This window comes from Sceloporus undulatus, chromosome 2 (genome assembly GCF_019175285.1).
Source record: "Sceloporus undulatus isolate JIND9_A2432 ecotype Alabama chromosome 2, SceUnd_v1.1, whole genome shotgun sequence".
NCBI classification, from domain to species: Eukaryota; Metazoa; Chordata; class Lepidosauria; order Squamata; family Phrynosomatidae; genus Sceloporus; species Sceloporus undulatus.
In genome coordinates, this window is record NC_056523.1 from 79,287,519 (window position 1) to 79,305,683 (window position 18,165).

Below are 18,165 nucleotides of genomic sequence, written 5' to 3' on the forward strand. Positions count from 1 at the left end.
TTATTATTATTATTATTATTATTATTATTATTATTATTATTATTATTTATACACATGTGCTTATGCACACACCTATCTACCAAGAGAATAGAAAACTTTATGCATCTGATAAAGCAGGCTCTAGTCCATGAAAGCTTGAGGCAACAGAAGCCTATCCAGCTGTAATTCTATACATATTTATTTGGGAATGCATCCCATTATTAATGCAATTGACTTCTGAGTAGGCCTGTGTAGAACTGCAGGCATGTGTAGGACCTATCTCAGGGTATACCAGGGCTGGGCAAAATGTTCCTTCTGTGTTATTGGACTGCAGCTTACAGCATTCCTTCCCATTGGCCATGCCAGGTAGGGCAGGAATCTCTGACGTTTGTTTTTAATGTAAACTGATTCTGTGCTTTTTGTCATATCTGCAAGGGCCTGATTGGTTCATACATAAATAATACATTTCATACTAGCTAGGGTGCTATCAGTTGATGGACACATCAATATTTGGAGGGCTGTAGTTTGCCTAGTCAAGCTATATCTTTACCTTATCCAGTATGATATCAGGGTGCTATTTAAGGGAGGGGAGAAGTTAAATGAAGTTTTTAAAAAGAGATAAGCAAATTAAGCATAGTAGCTGGAAACTACACCAGCAACAGATTAGCAAAGCACTAAAAACAAGTTGAAGGGATATGGAACTTTAGATCATCCCTTGCATAAATGTCATCCAGTCGGTAAGATTTTACATCATACTGCTACTAATGCTAGTGTCCAGAGCTTTGCAGTAGCTTAACCCAGTAGGCCTTAGTATTATATTCCTGTCAACCTAACACTAAGGTATCTCATGAAATGAGAGCAACCAAAACAGTAGAAAGAAGTCATATACTGCTGCTTGAAATATTTTAGTTAAACTAGCACTAACTTCCAATTAAACATACAAAGTAACCTCATTTTTAAAAATTCTCTTTCCAGCTGGCCATTTGAAATTTGAGTTACAAAGTAGAATTCTGGTCACATGGTGTTCTTTCAGGTTTCTGTGAAGATGAGCCGTGGTGAAACGTTTATGAATTTTGCATTTGTGGGCACGTGGATTTCCCCTGCTGCCAACTAGGCTAAGTGTCACAAAAACTGTAGAAACGGATTCAATCTGCGCTGCGTGTAAACCAGTGATGAAAACGGATTAGGTGCCTCACCAGACCTCACTCACTCTTTTGCTGGCATTTTAAAGCTCCTGAACTACTAGGGGTAAAATGTTTGCCAGTTCTCTGTACCTGGCTAATCTTGCCAGCCTTCACTATACAGTTTTAAAAGCAATATAAAATAGAACACATTCTGGCCTAAAGAAGATAAAGCACAGCCTTGAGAAGCAGTTGGCTGGTATCCCACACTGTTATTGTGCTTGAGGAAAGTAATGCAAGTGAGAAGGACACAATCCCACCTCCTTCCTGCAGCACTCTAAAAAACTGTTATGGAGAGCAAGAAAACCTGCCAGAGTCAGGTTTTCAGAGTCACAGAAGGCTGCAGGGCAGAAGGGGCCAAAAATCCCATTAATTAGCATTAGACTGGATATAGGCCTTAATGTGACTTCAGGTACTGTATATTAAAAATCTAAATATGTTAAAGCCTAGTATTACTGGGAATCACATCATATGGAGGAGGGCCTTTTTGGACATGCTATGTTCACCGTCAGTCACACAACTACTTCTCAACAGTTATTTTATGGACTCATTGATGTGATTTCTCTACCACAGCAGTGAGCAATTTTGGTGGAGCCAACACAAATCCAGTCCATAGTTTCACCGAGGTAATACCCCTTTTTTTGGTAACTCCCACCAGGGCATATATGAAATCAAGACTGGGTTGTCAGCCCATTATACAGCTGCTTATGAAAAGAGGAAGCTTATGTTGCAGATTATTGGGGAGAGGGAATTATAAATAGATCTTCTATTATGATGGTCTAACTCCAATGAAAGTAGATCCTCTGAATCAGTGGAATTTATGTAAGTGTTGACATTAACATTCAACAACCTATTCAGTGTGTCTACCCAGACTAGCAACTGGGTTTAGATCTACGTTGTTCCTCAGTAAATCTGCAGTGGTGCCATACTTGGAAAGCAGTGTATCTAGCAATTAGGTATGAAAAAGGATATTGTAAGAACTGGAAAAGTGCAGAAAATGGCAACTGGCATGTTTAAGGGTCTCCTTTATGAGAAAAGATTACAACATATATATGATTTATAAAAAGTACAAGTAAGTTTGGAATATGATTAGAAGTGTATAAAAATATTCATCCTCACAACAGCTTGCATAATGTAAAATTATCAATGGTATTGGCAACATGTATACAGAGACATTTTTGTTCTTTCATAATGTTAGAACAAAGTCTTGAAGGAGAGGACTTCTACTATATCTTCACACACTACCTAAATGACAGAATTTACAACAAACAAGATATAGTGATTGCTGACACCTTAGACCACTTTAAAAGGGGATTAGACAAATTCATGGAAGATAAGGCCATGACTAGTCATAATGACTGTATATTTCCTCCAATATTAGATGCCTCCATAGCAACTTGCTGTGGCATCTGTGTCTTGGTGTTGGCTTCCTACAAGCATATGATTGCTCACTGTGCAAAAAGAATGCAGAACTAGACTTGGTCGGATCCAGAAAGGCACATCTTGTTAGATTCTTCAATCCAGAAATCATTACTGGCATCCTTTGCAGCATTTATAAGATCGTAAACTGGACTTATCATCTCATAACTGCTGGGGATTTGTGTTTACGGTTGTTAAGGAACAAATGTGACTCTCTTAACCTACTTTTCCAGCCTGGTAGTGCCCCAACCAAAGGGTTTCCAAGGAATTGTGCAGTGAATTCTTAACTTTGTTACAGAATTCAAACTGTGGAGAACTGCACTCAATTAAGGTTTTATTGATTTGTACAGTCTGTATGAACAATTTAGGGTATATAACATCGTTTGAGGTATTAAAAAAATTAATTGTGCACAATAACCAGTGTGGAAAATTCAGTACCTGGAAAAAATTTAAAACCTGAAATCAAAGGAGTGAAATTTACTCTGTACAATGTATGGTTGCCAAGAAGTTCAGTTAACTCCTATCTTCTCCCATTTGTCTTGAGTCAACATCTTCTAAAGCTCAACTAAATCTGAGCCCCGTATCATAGGCAGGAAGAAATCTAATTTTCTACTGATAAGAGGGAGTAGAAAACCACTGATGGTATGAGGGCAATATTTTTCAAAAGCCAATACTGTTTTACACAGCCATATTTCTTTGAGGATTTTTACTGGACAGCTACTTAGGCACCAAGACATAGCACCCTTGACTTAGTAGATAACTAGTTGAATTCATGCTCAATCATGGATTTACTGATGAGCTTGATTAAGGGCTGTTTCAAACTATACAATTATAGCTGTTTGACACCACTTCAACTACAATGGCTCATTCTACATAATCTTGGAATCTGTAGTTTAGCAAGTTTGCCTGAGGGTCGCATTAAATTGGAAGCAACTTGAAGACAACAACAACAATGGCACTGAACTCTTTGGAAACAAATTATGATGACATCATAAAACTACAAATCCCAGGATTCTGTAGGATGCAACCACTGTAGTTGAAGTAAGCTATAACTGCATTGTGTGAAAGAAACCAAAGTCTCCATGCCTCTCTCTTCCTTCTGTAAACAGGGTGTAATGTCCTCATCAAGTTTTTGAGAGGATAAATGATGACTGTGAATAATAAATAAAACAAAAACACATCCAATAATTTGTAAGGAGCAGAGGGGAAAGCATTTTGAAGGCTGAGGCTTCAACACCTTTTATTAGTATGATTTTTAAAAGAATGAAATGATTTGCAGTAATGCACACGATGTACTTTCAACTTCACTCTGACCTTTTAAAAACATTTTTCTCCCTCTGCTCACCAGGGAGGATTTAGGGCAAACAGCACCGCTTTGCATCTGCCATGCTGCTTTATTTTGTACATCTCCAAATTGGTAAAATCTTTTGAGCCAACTCTCAGCAAGTTGCCTGGAATTCCACAAAGAAGAAAGGAATACACTATTTGAGCAGCCTGAAACACACTGGGGCTGTTTGCCGGCCCTCCTTTTGCAGGCGCTTCCTCTGTTATAGGGGAACACTGTGTGCTTGGGAACCCAAAGGGATTTAATGGAAGAGCCCACCAGCCTTCTGTGTTTGTAGTAAAGTACACTGGTTTATTTAGTTGATATGTTTCTTTACAGAATGCAGAAAACACATTTTGTTTTTAAAATAATTATATAAGGACATAAAAACACATCAGTGGTTGGTGAACACTTTTTAATACAAGATTCTCTCCCACCATTACAGTGTCTAGTGGCATAAACAAACAGCACTAGTGCTTAGGGGGAAGGCGGCTGATGAGAATGCCATTGTTATTATTCCGTTCACTGTCCCTTCGCCTCCAGTTTCTATGGTGACAGGTAGGCCCAGGCCTGAAACCGTTTGCGCTTGCGCATGACCAGTATAAAGTGGTATCGGTTGCTAGGGACAACGGCACTGTTTGGAAGGCCCTTCGAACTTGCAGCATTTGGGCTTAGGAGGCTCTGCGTGTTGTGAAGTTGGAGACATCTGAAAGACAAGCCTGCCAGTAGAGATTTTGGCACTCTGCTGCCATGGTTGCTCACTGCAGGGCAGGGGGACTTCTTACGACCATGTTTCTAGTGTCTGTTCAAAAGCAGTGTTCCCTGCGTGGTGCTAGTTCATCTCCTTCCCTACAACCGGAGGGAGAAGAATCCATCACCTCTCCTGATCTCAGACACACGCCAGAATCCCAGCACCGTGAGGGAGGGGGAAAAGAGACTGTAGGGCAGGTCAATACTCCTCAAAACTAGATAAAGGCAAAACCGGAAGCATTCTTTACAGTCACCCTCACTTCAACACATACTCCTCTGTAGCCCACCTGAAGGGGGCAGAAGAAAAGGGCAGAACTCTATGGAGCCACAGCCAAATTAACCTTTCTTTTGATAGGCAAAATCCTGTTCAAGTAGTTTTTTTAAAAAGGCTTGATGGGAAAATGCCACCCTAGCAAGTTCAAGAGGTGGAGGTCATTTTTAGCCATTCATCCACTAGTGTGTTAACTGGCCATGTCGGCACACAAACATACTTTGCAAAACAGTCAATATGGCTTAAAAGAGTCTGCTTTGTGTGCAAAGTCAGCCAGAGGCTGCCCAGCCCCAGCCAGGGGATGGACTCATTATTGCAAAGGGTTTTTCCTCCCTCTAATGTACCAAAAATAGTCTCATATGGACGAGGAAAAAAATATCCATGTGTAAAAAGACTTTGTCTAAAAGAAAAGGAAAAAAAAAGGCATGGGAGCAACCCTGAGGGCAGCTCCAATTTCCCAGGAGAAATGCGTGGAAGTTCATTTTTTAAAAAGGCAAAAAACCTAGACATGGCTCTAATATTTAAGACAATGACTAAAAAAGGAAGAAAGAAAAAAAATCCAAACCGAGCAAAGCAGTCAGTCCCATTGAATTGATACTAAGAAGCTAAGCTCATACAAACTGCTGGCAGCGTTACCATTTTTAATTATTTTAATAAAACCATTTGAGGTTGTATCAAAAATTTAGTAAAAAATTAGAGCTGAGTGTTCACTGATTTTAACTATGAACTATTTCTGGCGTTTTTTTTCATTTTGCCAACCGCCAGACAGCTACTATTGCGTCTGTGTGTGCGCGGAGGAGAGCAGTGAGGGAGTGGGCCGGGACAGCCAACAGCCAGACAGAATGTGGGGGGAAGAGGGGCTGTTCCAATGCTGTGGTCCAGGAGGAGTCTTGATGTGAGGAAACTGCATTACACTACATAAAAATATTGCATCTTCACCAAAATATCTCAAAGAGTGTTTCAAAAGCCAGAGAGTCTGCCTTCCAGATGAAAAATCTCAGTGCAGCACCATGACCCTTGCAGCCTGCAGATACCACTGGTGAGCCTCCCCATTTCCAAAAGGTAACTCTGCTCCCCCCCCCCCCTTTTTTTGGTAATTGCAAAGAGCTCGCCAAACTTTGTTCTGAAAGAAACCTGTGGCATCTGTTGAACAATGGCAGGCAAGAGCAGCAAGAGCTCATCTACAGTTTGCAAAAAGGACCCCTGCTGATGACTGAACTGTATAATGTGTGAAAAAATAGGATTCCTTTGATAAAAAAAGACGGTCCCTCAGCCTGATTGGCATTGGAAACACCCCTCGAGCTTATTTGTAGTAAAGCATTCCCCCCCCTTTCCCCAAATCTATACATACAAGTTTAGGTAACAGCAATTATATGTAAAAACTTAATGTTGACCTCAGAAAGTCCTCTGAATTTAATTTTTAGGCTACGTTTCATGTTATGCCCTGTAGCTAGACACACGTGAATAGAAAAAACAGTACAGTTAGTTTTAAAGGCAAACAGCAGAGACTCAGTGTGCCACCCCTAGTGCTGCCTGCATGTCCAGCCAGTCTCCTTTTGCACAAGATGCTTTGAGACGCCTGCTGTCAGAAATACTTTTTTGAGCCAAGAATTTTTTTTTCTATGAATAAACAAAACATAAGCTGTTAGGCAAAAATAAAATCAGTGTTCCGAAAGTTCCACAAGCACTCTGGTGTAGCAAATGCATTCGGAGAGGGCCTGCTGGGACCGGGCAATGTTTTGAGACTCTGTATGTTGGTTTTCTAGTTGGTAATGGGTTTGCAGGCCACTGATCCCTACAGACAACACTGGTGTGGAACTAGAGGCCCAATCTCCGCCAGCATCTCACGTTCATTAAGGGGGGACATAAGGAGGTGGAGACCTGTATGGGGTCATGTTCTTCGGGCGGGAGCCTTTCCCCTCCATTGGTGCTGTGAAGGGAGGGGGAGGCTGATAGGGAGGTGCGTTGGGGTCTTCGTCTCGCAGAGGAGTGTACTCTCCTATGGTGTCTTGGTTGAGTGGGGTAGTTTCTGGCATATTCTGATTGGGATACTCGGGGGGTGGGAGTGGGGCCTTTTCTTCTTGTAGAATCAGTGGCATGCTGGAGGAAGGGGGAGGCTTGGAGTCATCAAGCTCATCAGCAAAGATTATTGGTACTCCCTTCTTGATAAAGGTAGCTTGATCTTCAATGGTGAGTTTGCCCTTTCTCTTCTTACGATAGCAGATCATAGCTATGATTCCAGCAATAAGAAGAATGGCCGCCACCACTACTGCAGGGATTACTGTGTGCAAGTAGACATCGTCTGTGCTTGTCTTTTCTGGATCCCGTGGAATCACAACTGTAGGTGGTGCAGTTGTAGGGAGGCCTTCTCTCACTACAGGAATAAACTGAATGTGCCTGCAGCTACCAGCACCAAGTACAGAAATGTTGATGGGCTTAAACTCCGGCTCTAAGGCATTAGTGAAAGCTGGGCTTGGGCCACCAGAATCATCAGAAATTTTCTTGCTCATGGTACGGATTCTCTCTTTTGGACATGGTGCCAAAGGTAGGGTATTGTTTGTCCACTCCACCACAATAGAGCCTTTGCCAATGTTCTCAATGGTAATAGTACTGCTGTTTCTATCTCCAAGGGCAAAGGCCAACTTCTTTACCAACATTATTTTCTTATGAACATCATTGGCAACTGTATTATAGTCTCCATGGAATCTGGCTTTAAATTTAACAGGAGGCACCTCATCAGCTGCAAGAGCATGGACAAATATTTCAAAAGCATCCACTGTTGAAAGGCCACCTTTGTCTGTGGCGTGCATGAAAAATTCATGCCTGCCTGCCTGGGTGCTATTTGGTAGTCCATACATTAGCTGACTAGTGCTATTGAACTGCACCCAAAAGTTTTCTTCCAATGGTTTCTCATTTTCTAGCTTCATGGTCAGTTGTAGTTTATCAGTGGTGGTATCCTCCTTGTCATAGAAAGTATCTGAAGGTATTTTGAGCTCAAAGTAAGTGCCCACCCATGCGTCCACCCTGTCAATATGGTTTTTCAACTCTGGTGGATCATTGGGAATACGGGGAGTTCCAATGGTAGTGGTGCGAATACGAGTTGGTGGTGAAACTGTTTTCTGGTCAATAAGGGATGGTTTGGTAGTCCGAGGAGGCTTTGGAGGTCGAGGAGTTTTGGTAGGCCTTGGTCTTCGTGTTGTACCTGTATCAGTAGTTGATGGTGTGGCTGGTTTTGGCGGGGTTCCTTTGGGTTTCTTTGTTGTGGGTGGTGTAACTGCTGCAGTTGGCTCTATTTGCCCAGTTACTGTTGGTCGAATCTGGCCAGGGGTAGTAAGACTGGCTTCTACTACTCTAGTTGGTTGAATTGGTCCAAGAGTTGGTGTCTGAACAATAGCACCTCTTGTTCTAATAGTAACTGTGGGTTTCTTAGGCAATGGTACAGGCTCCCTCACTGGAGGAGCTGTGGTTTCAGTGGGTGGGGCAATGGCTGGGGAAGTGGGTGTTGGAACAATCCTAGTTGGTGGTTCTTGGAGGGCAGTTGTTGGAGGTCCAACTGCAGTCACAGGTGTGGGCGTAGCATTAATTTGTCTCCTTATTCTCTTTGGAAGATTAGGTTTCTTGTTAGCAATGTGCCAACCAACTACAGGATAGCCAAGATGAGCAGACATTGTACCTTCTTTAGCTGGAGATTCAACATTGCTTATGTTGGGGACACTATTCTGGCTCAAAGAACAACCCAATTTCCATGACAGTAAGGCTCCGTTTTCCACTACCTTCTTTGCATTCCCTGGTCCAGCCATAAAAGCAGACATGTCAAAGAGTCTGTTATTTACAACAGGAACTAATTTCATGTTATAAAGTTCCACTTCTGAGAAGGTTTTCATTCGGTTTAATAGTTCAATCCTCTGCTTTGGTGTCATTTTTGTTAAGTCAGCATCCAAAATTACAGTCAAGATAGTGACCGGTTCCTCTGCACTACATACAAATGGTGCTGCTTCATTTGCATCCTGTGAAGCCACCCGTACTGACTGAGGTTCATTATGATCTTCAGGGTGAACCTCAATGGAAAACACATTAGTGGTTTGGGGTACATAGCTCCCATTAGAAACCAGATGCATTGCATTCACTGAGATGTAATGAATGCCTTTATCCGTATCAAGTGGGAGACCTTCCAGTGTGCTACTCTCTGGTTCCCAGTGCAACCAAGAAGGTAAGGATTCTTTTCCAGCTTCAGTAATCTATTAAAGAGAAAAAAAAAGTCATAGGTAGTTACCATGTCTTTTAAACAGCAAGTAGCTAATAAACTCTAGGCATCTATAGGTTGTCCAGTGCAATTTATGGTCAACTTCCAGCACATGTTGACCAGAGAGTTGCCCTGGAGAATCTAGATATTCCTACAGCGGTGCTCTCACAGGTTAAAAATTGCCTTTTTTATTTGCGGGTTTTCCACTTTCACGGGGGTCCTGTGACCCCAACCCCAGCAAATGGATTTTGGTTTCCACAAGGAATCCTGGAAACAAAGCCCAAGAGATTCCAAGGGACCACTGCAGATCCATCCAGAAGATAAGATTAAGAATCCTATGCCAATTTTTTTTTTATTTTAGCAATCTTCATGTGTGTCTGTACACTCGTCCCTCCACATTTGCTGGGATAAGGGGTACAGGACCCCTGTGAATGTGGAAAAAATGTAAAAAGAAAAGAAAAGAAACAATGTTTTTACCTGAGAGAACACCTCTCTAGGAATCTCTAGGTCCTCCAGTGAAGCTCTGTGGTCAACATCTGCCAGAATTGCGCTGGAGGAGCTACAAATGCCTAGTGAAGTGTTCTCTTTAAGAATCTCTAGGTCAGTGGTGAACCTATAGCATGTGTGCCAGAGATGGCACATGAAGGCATTTTTGAGGGCATGCAGAGGGTGGAGAAAAGAAGGAATAGATGTGTGCCTGTTCCTCTTCTTCCCAGCCATCCCAGGCCTTCAACTGTCTCTGGAGAGGCAGCTAAAGACCTGGGAGGGTGGGGGAGAGGAGGAGGAACAAGCATGCATCTGTTCCTTCTCTTTCTAGTTGTCCTGGGCCTTCAGATGTCTCTGGAGAAGTCCCTGGAAGTCCTATCCCCAGTGGCAGAATTCCCACCTCCAGAAGGCAGGAGTCATGCCTCACGACATCCCGTCCCCCTGGAAGTCCAGCCCCATCATCGGGTGACACCTGGTGTGGGAACACCTTTGAATTTGGGCACTCAATCTCTAAAAGGTTCACCATCACTACTCTATGTCCTTCAGTGTGTCTTCTGGTTAAAGTGCCCTATAGAGTTAATCCATGAATAATGAAATCCGCAAAAGTCAAAGCCACAAATGTGGAGGGACGAGTGCAACACACAGAAGACCCATCAATCAAGTTAACTTCTGTAAGAATTCCACAGTTTTGCCCTATTTATAAAAATTAATACTCTCTGTGTGAAATTTTCTATGTATTCGAGATACCAGTAATAGGCAACCATCTAACTATCATTTTTATCAAGCAGACCAAAACAATATTTTAAGGTTCAGAAAAGTTACTGCTTGCCCCTTCTTTTAATAAAAACAAAACAAAACAAATCCTGAAACTGCAGCTTCACTGTTAATTTAAGATAATTACACAGGTTTTTTCAAATCACAGAGTCTCCTTTTCCAACGTGTTCCAGTGTGGATGGCATGCCCAGATTTTGCTCTGACACTTTGTGGCACGCCAAGATATTTCTTCAGGGCAAAAGGAGTGGAGAACATGAAGTCCTACTAGATAGACGAGAGGGCCAGAGAGTGAAAAGAACAGACAGGCGTGTGTATTTAACATTTTTCTTTAAAAGTAACTATCATACATGGCATTGTTAGTTATCCCGGAATCTAATGAATAATATAAAAATATACTTCAAATTTGCTGTGGAAGTAGAAATGTAATGCAAGCAAAAACTACACTTCTACATCTAAGCAGGATATGATGAGGGATCACTTGTTCTTCCTCTACAATTCCTGTTCATTTCTTCTGTTTCCCCCAATCAAATCTATGAACTATATAGAAGTTAGTTAAACACCTACATCTATATATCTGTGTATATGTCCTGGGCAGGAAAGGTAGGGAGAGAGATATGCATGCTAGTTTCCTACAGACTGATTAACGGTTTTGTTGGTCCTGTGAAAAGCCCTGGTAGTCTGAAATGTCAACCAGCAGACTACCTTCAACTCCTGCATGCACTACTGCATGCACCACCTCCTCCATGCAAAAAGGAGGAAGCTCAAAAAGGTTTTTCTTCATATAAATGAAACATTTATTTCAAACATATATTCATTGACATGAAATGAAAATGTTATGCAATCTCATCACCTTATCCTTTACTTGGATTCTCAGTTTCATATGGATGATAAGGGCATTTTAAGCTGCATTTATCCAGATGACATATTTTGTGAAAGCTCACAGACATCAGAAGAATGAAAACCTGTCCAAATGTATGTTGAAAATTAGTCATACAGTGGTACCCCGGGATACGAATGCGCCGCCTTACGAAATTTCCGGGTCACGAAAAAAATCCATTGAAAAAAACTGTTCCGGGTTACGAAGGTTATTTCGGGTTACGAAAATTTTTTTGGTGCTTTTCGGCGCTTTTTCGCACGAAATCGCGGCTTTCGCTATTAGCGCCTATGGGTTTTTCGGCTTGCGAAGATTTTCGGGTTACGAAAGCGGCAGCGGAACGAATTAAATTCGTAACCCGGGGTACCACTGTAAAGCTGAAATCCCACTGATTTCAAGAGGGGACCACGGACACACACTTGTTCAGATTGTGCCTAAAGTGTTCAATACACTACATTATTGCTCCACAATGAGGATTACAAGAAAATACAGCAGGAATTGTATATTTTCGAACTCTAAAATCCTAACTTCATGTCACACTGGGCTACATGACCAGCATTTTTTTTCAGGGGAGAAATACTAAAATCAATTAAGGGTTGCAAAGGCAGCACTATGCTAGAAGTGTGCCTGGCTACAGCTTATTTTCTTACTAGAAACCTTCCCAATGTCCCTGGAAATCAAAAAAAGAGTTACCCAACTTCCCTCACAAGTCATCCTCCTAGATCTAGATGAACCTATTTTATGATCTTATCCATATCCCCAGTCATGTTACTGTTTATTTGTATGCTTAAGCATACAAGAAACAGAAAAGAAATGGGTAACAGACCAGCAAATAACAAGTCATGTTGAAAAGAGGATAGATGCAATATCAACTTGAGTACAGCCAAATCCACAACAGATAAGACCACTTCCTCCCATTATAAGCATGCCCAGAATTAGAGACCTTCAACAGAGAGGCCCTGTCTAGTGCAACAGCACCTCAAATGGGAAATTTCTTCCCAAGGGAAGTCAGGCTGGCTCTTTCCTTACTGAGCTTCCAACAGGCAGCCAGAACTGTATTATTTTCAGGTGGTTGGCATTTAACATTGCTAATCTATTCTTTAAAAAGTTTTGTTTATATATTGTGGTTTTATTGTACCTCACTTTGAGAACTGTGATAAGAGAAAAGCAATGTATAAATACTGTTAATAAACAAACATACTGACCCCAATCAACTCAGGTCCCGTTCCCCCTTTACTTATGACTTTTAGATGATAAGCTTGATGTTAGGGACTATTTACTAGTTGCTTTATGGATTTTGTTTTGGCATAATAGCAGGATTCTACGATAATTTAAATAAGTAAAAAATTGTCCCTTCTGTTGCTTTTGATAAAAGATGGGGATCCTTCACATTCCATCCAATTTTTTTTGTTAGGTTCTTCTGCTGTGAGCAGAGCCATGATCATCAGAGTCATAGAATAACAGAGTTGAAAGAGGCCACAAGGACCATCCATTCCAACTCCCTGCCATGCATGAATATAAAACCAAAGCACCCCAGACAGAGGCCATCCACCCTCTGTTTAAAGACCTCCAAAGGAAGAGGGTCCACACTCCAAGGGAGACAAGTCCTAGTCAACTGTCAAGTCCTAGCTTTAGATTTTGGTCTGGAAATCTCTTGCATGAAACTGAGCTCTGAAATCTGAGGGACAGAAGTCTAGAACTTTAGACTGTAAAAAAAAACATTGAATGAAAATCTATTGCTGCTATGATCATGGTTGGCCTGTCATGCAGCAAGGCAATGCAACCTGCTTGCAGTGGTATCATGAATGAAGGGCAGGTGAAGGCAGGAATTGATGTCTGAAAGAAGGAATTTTTTTTCTTAAAGTGTTGATTTTAGTGAGGGGAGGTGGTGCCACTTCCAGTCAATTTCAGTTAGCAAAACTGTCTGATGTCTGTACATCACCTGGCAGACCTTAAACATTAAATGAACTTTTAAAAACAGTAATACTGACTGGTGAATACAATTTTAATAATCAGGAGAGGAGAGGATAGCTTATATACAGTCTGTCTTCCACATTTGTGGGTTTAACCTTTGCAGATTTGATTATTTATGGATTATTTGCTGCTGCCTCTACTGCTGCCCTATGCCATTTTATTAGGGACTGCAAGCCTTGCAAGACTGAGAACGTGCAACAAGTCTTGTAAGTCCCTATTAAAAACATTGTACGGCAGTAGCAGAGTTGGCAGCAAGTCCCACCAGCAGCCCACTTCTGCCTTGCAAAGGAAACCCACTATCTCAAAGGTGTACATGGTGAGTTGAATGAATGGCTCTCAATTTTTTTTTGTGTTAAATATGGTTTACAGTTTTCCCACTTTTGTGGAGGTCCTGTGCCCCTAGCCCCAGCAAATGTGGAGGGCTGTTTGCATTAATGTTATGGCATTCCAAGATATCCCTAGCATACGAGTAGAACCTGCACATTTCTAGGTTTAGTTCTAAAGGACTTTGTTGCAGTCTAGTGAACAGCTGTGATTAAGCTCTCCTCAGTAAGGTCATTTTTATTTTTCTGTAGAGCTCTGACTTGCCAAAACACAGATTTCTACAAGCCTGTTATAACAAAAATGGATTTGTTGCAAGTATGCACATCCAGTGGACATCTTTTCCCCAAAGAAGTTAATCTCTCCAGAAACAGAGGCAAGAGGACAAAGCTATAATGGGTGAAAGGAAAACATATTATTCCCATGACAAATATCCCAAGCTCTGGCCAAACATGTTTGAGACAATACATTCTTTTCCCAGTGAAACAGTGAAGACCAATAATGGCTATGCTAAGGTTGTACTGGCCTTAAAATTTTGATGGTTCATGTTAAATTACTATGATAGATGCAAATTCAAATCTTCATTATGAACATCTATCATTTTGACATATTGCAACTGTTGTTTAATTCTCAGAACAGCAAGAGTTGGTTTTTAAAAAAAATGTATTTTATTATCAACAAAGGCGCAAATTCTACTGAAAGAACTACATACAGCACATTTTACAAAAGAAGCAATTTCAAAATACTGCAATGAACAGCAAATTCTATGCGCAAAATACATTACAGAAATCACTATAACCGATAAACATGAGTTACAACAAATTCAAATTATTTACTGTAACCCCTGTTTTTGGGAGTTCTTATTCTTTTTATGAGTTGTGGGATAACAATAGGAAAGATAAGAAAAAAAAATGAACACCACAGATTTGTATATGGAAGCCTATGAACTTTTGCAAAGTGTTAATTTTAAATGAAGACTTTCATTCTCCCCACCCACCTCAGCAATAGGGCATGAACAAGCTTTGAAATGTTCTCCTGAAGGCAAACTAAATTGTGCACTGAGAATTAACTATGTGCTGTAATTAATGACTTTTAAGTGTTTATCTCTGGTTTGATCATGCCTCATTTTTTTCTCTAACAGTGCCATTCCACCTAGAGGCAATGAAAACATCCCCAGATAAGTTGGGTGATACAGTAGAAATTAATTAATCCTGGCCTCTCATTATGCTTTCCCACCCAAAAGTTAGCCACTATGTGCCAACATTTTACTCCTGAGTAAAATAATGTCAAAGCAGTTACCTCATGGTAGGAAGTGAGTTCTATTTAGTTTACACCTGAGTGAGTAGGCAGAGGTTTGTAGCCTGAGATAAACTGTGCAGTATGGGATCAGCAGTCTTTCTGTCAAATGAAGAATTTCAAGCAAGCATAGTGTTTGAACATAAGATAAACTGAGAGCATTTTCAATTTGGGGGAAAGTATCTTTCTGCTACTACTGTATTGTTCAAAATATACAGTACTGCTTTTTTCCAGACCATTCAGTTCAGAAAGCTAAATACGTTTTTAGTACACTAGAAAATGCAAAAAGATACTCTATTTTAAAAAGGCACACCTTATTGTATTGCTTTAAGGAGCATGGTAAGGTATTTGTGCATGAACAGGGCAGTCCAGGGCATACCAGGCTTGCTATTTCTTTGCAAAGTAATTTCTGTGACGATCTCTAAGTAGGAGGACTAAACAAGTGAATAACACAAGGACAATTTAGCTTTTATATGCTTAGAAGAAACTGGTTAATGCAACAACATCCTGGCTTTGTTTAACTGAGTCCCTGAAATATAAACCAGAAGAATAACCCAAGTACTTAAATCTTTACTTCAAGGGACGAGCAAAATTTCTATTTGACTTTATGCATACACAGTAACATACTAAGCAAGATCAATTATTTGCAGGCTAAGGCACTCATAGTTGGTAGTTAGGCCTAGTGAATAAAGGAGGCTTTACATCTTAATAAATATGTACAGGACCAGTCTGAAACTGGCTTCCAGAACATTTTAAAAGAGATAATAGTTGCCAGAGAACAGAGGTTTTCTTCAAAAACCTGGATACTGAATATTTTTGTGATTGTGATAGTTCATTATGAATAGGGTTGCCATAAGTGTGGACCTCCAAACCGGGACAAATGTAGGACAAAATTTTCAAATGGAGGGCACATTTTTTAAAATGGAGGACACACAAAAAATGATGGTTTTAAAAAAATGTTAATATAAATTCATGTTTCTTAGGCATGATCAAAATGGAGGACATTTGGGCATTATTCCTAGACAGATGGCAGAAATGTACTTTCCCTTTCTGGCCACCCCCCTCCCCCCATTCCAAACAGCACATTTGGGCATTGAACATGGCTTTACTTAACATGGCCTCTTGCATATTTCAGAGGCTTATCGATAACCAAACTCTTTGGGTTTCACACTGAACATGCTATGCATACTGAATATGTCAAGGTGGTTTAAAAAGAATGGGTTTGCCATCCCCTCGGATTCAACTGTATTCTCAGAAGTGTGTACTTGGTCAAGAGAATTTGTTTTTTTTTACGCGCATGAGTTTGTAAAAATCAGAGCAACTTACATTGGCCATCCTCAGAGGCTTGCTGATATCAGTATCACCATTAAAGAAACAAAACAGACAGAAAATGCACTTGGAAGGTGACACTCTCTTGGCTTCAGAAACAGTGCCTGCATGTCTCTGAAGCTGACTCATATCATCACATCACACCTATCATTGTCAAAATAAGGGAGACTTGTTAGCATTAAAAGACCCCCCCCCAAAAAAAGCCACCTTGAGGCCTCTGGCCACTCACTCACCACCTCTTCCTCCTCCCCTCTTCTTCTCCTTCTTCTTACTCTCCTCCTCCCTCCTTCTCTCCCCCCTCCTCCTCCCTTCTCCCCTCCTTCAGTTGCTGGGTAGCCTGGAAGGAACGGAGGAGGAGGAGGAGGTGGGTGGTGTGGCCGCGCGGGAGTGTGGGAGGGGGCGGGAGGCGGGGAGGGGGGCGTGGGCGCACGCAGGAGGCGCACCGCCTCCTCCTTCGCTTCCTCCATGCGACCGCGTGGCCTGGAAAGGAGGAGGAGGAGGAGTGGGTGGCGCGGCCGCGCGGGGAGGCGGGGGAAAGTGGTTGGCACCACATGGCCCCGAACCGGGGGCTGGGGGCCAAACCGGACCAGGACCGGGAGGGGGCCCCCAAAAGCGGATTTGTCCCGGGGGCCACCGGGATATGGCACCCTAATTATGAAGCTCTCATACATGGAAGTTGTCACTCTAAGGCCTAACCATAAACATGAAATAGCGCCCCCCCTTTCTTAAACTGTCTCTTTATTTTACACAACTCGGCTTTAGCATGTTTGTATTCAACATGCTTTAGCATGTTTGTATTCATGTTGCCTCTCAAACTAGAATATTTTTTTCAAGATACAAATTTCCCAAACTCTTAAAAGTGACACTCCAAAGGCACCAAAGCCCCAGGCAGAAGCCTTTGTAGAATATTTTACATTTCCCTTAATGCCTATTTTAAAACATGCTGAGATGGTATGGTCTCCTGCTGAAGATACACAGTACTGCATAGATTTTAAATGGGAATCATTATTCTGAAAGTTAGATGGCAAGGTGTGTGAAAATGGATTTGGTAAACCTGGTTCATGAGCAAGCATATAGTGCAGTCTCTAGGTGCTACTGCATGGTTTTAATGCTTAGCATTTTTATAACACTTTGGAATATTCAGACAGTATTACCTACTGTATTGCAATCATCTTTACAATGGACCTTTAAGGAAAGTCAGCATTACCATTCCAGAAAAGGAACAGAGATTATAAGGCACATCTGGTGGAGGAGAGATCCTGCAAAAAAAGATGCCCCAGGGGTCTCCAGTGGAGAGAAACATTTAAAGCATCATTGCCCACTATTATTGAAGCCCTCCTCTACTTGCCACCCACATTCCTTTCCAGAAGGTACGACTGAGAGAGGGAAACAAGCTTTGCAGGGCTGGCATTATGCCTGTTTAATGTTAGACACTCATTTATTTCATCACAATCTTTTGTAAGTTACTTCTTCAGATGCAATGGACTATGGTGGGCTAGAGCCCACAAAAGCTTATGCTGAAATAAACTGTTTAGTCCTTACGGTGCCGCAAGACTTCTGTTGTATACTGAAACAGACTCACATAACTATCTGAGACAAATGAGACATCAGATACTTTGGTACTTGTGTGAGAAGACATTATGCCATGGTGATGGCTGACAAGGAAAAGATGGTGCTCACAACAGCCAGAAAAGGAGGATGTGGCAATCTTAGAGGCTGGGTCTAGATGTGCTAACTGCAACCTGCAGGTACCCCATGTTAGATAGCTTCATTGGTTCAGTCATCGAATCCGACATCAATCCATAATTTGACTTCTCAGTACAGCAACCAGATGATATTTCTACCTGTATTTTAAAACAGTTTTCTGGGCTGAGGGACAAAATTGAGAGACGTTTCTCTCATGATCCAAAACACGATATTTTGGCAGTAGTAAATGGGTCCTAG

The 18,165-nt window shown here is 41.4% G+C and overlaps 1 protein-coding gene across 4 annotated transcripts in view; it reads right to left on the minus strand.

The window, feature by feature from the left end:
- Positions 1–4,192: 4,192 nt before the first annotated feature.
- The window catches only part of DAG1 (dystroglycan 1), a 108,927-nt gene continuing 94,954 nt past the window's right edge, over positions 4,193–18,165 (minus strand). For all 4 annotated transcript variants that reach the window (XM_042449042.1, XM_042449044.1, XM_042449043.1 and 1 more), the window contains exon 3: positions 4,193–9,162. In XM_042449042.1, coding sequence (XP_042304976.1) covers positions 6,778–9,162 — 2,385 coding nt within the window. In that variant the 3' untranslated portion in view covers positions 4,193–6,777. The remainder of the gene's footprint in view (positions 9,163–18,165) is intronic.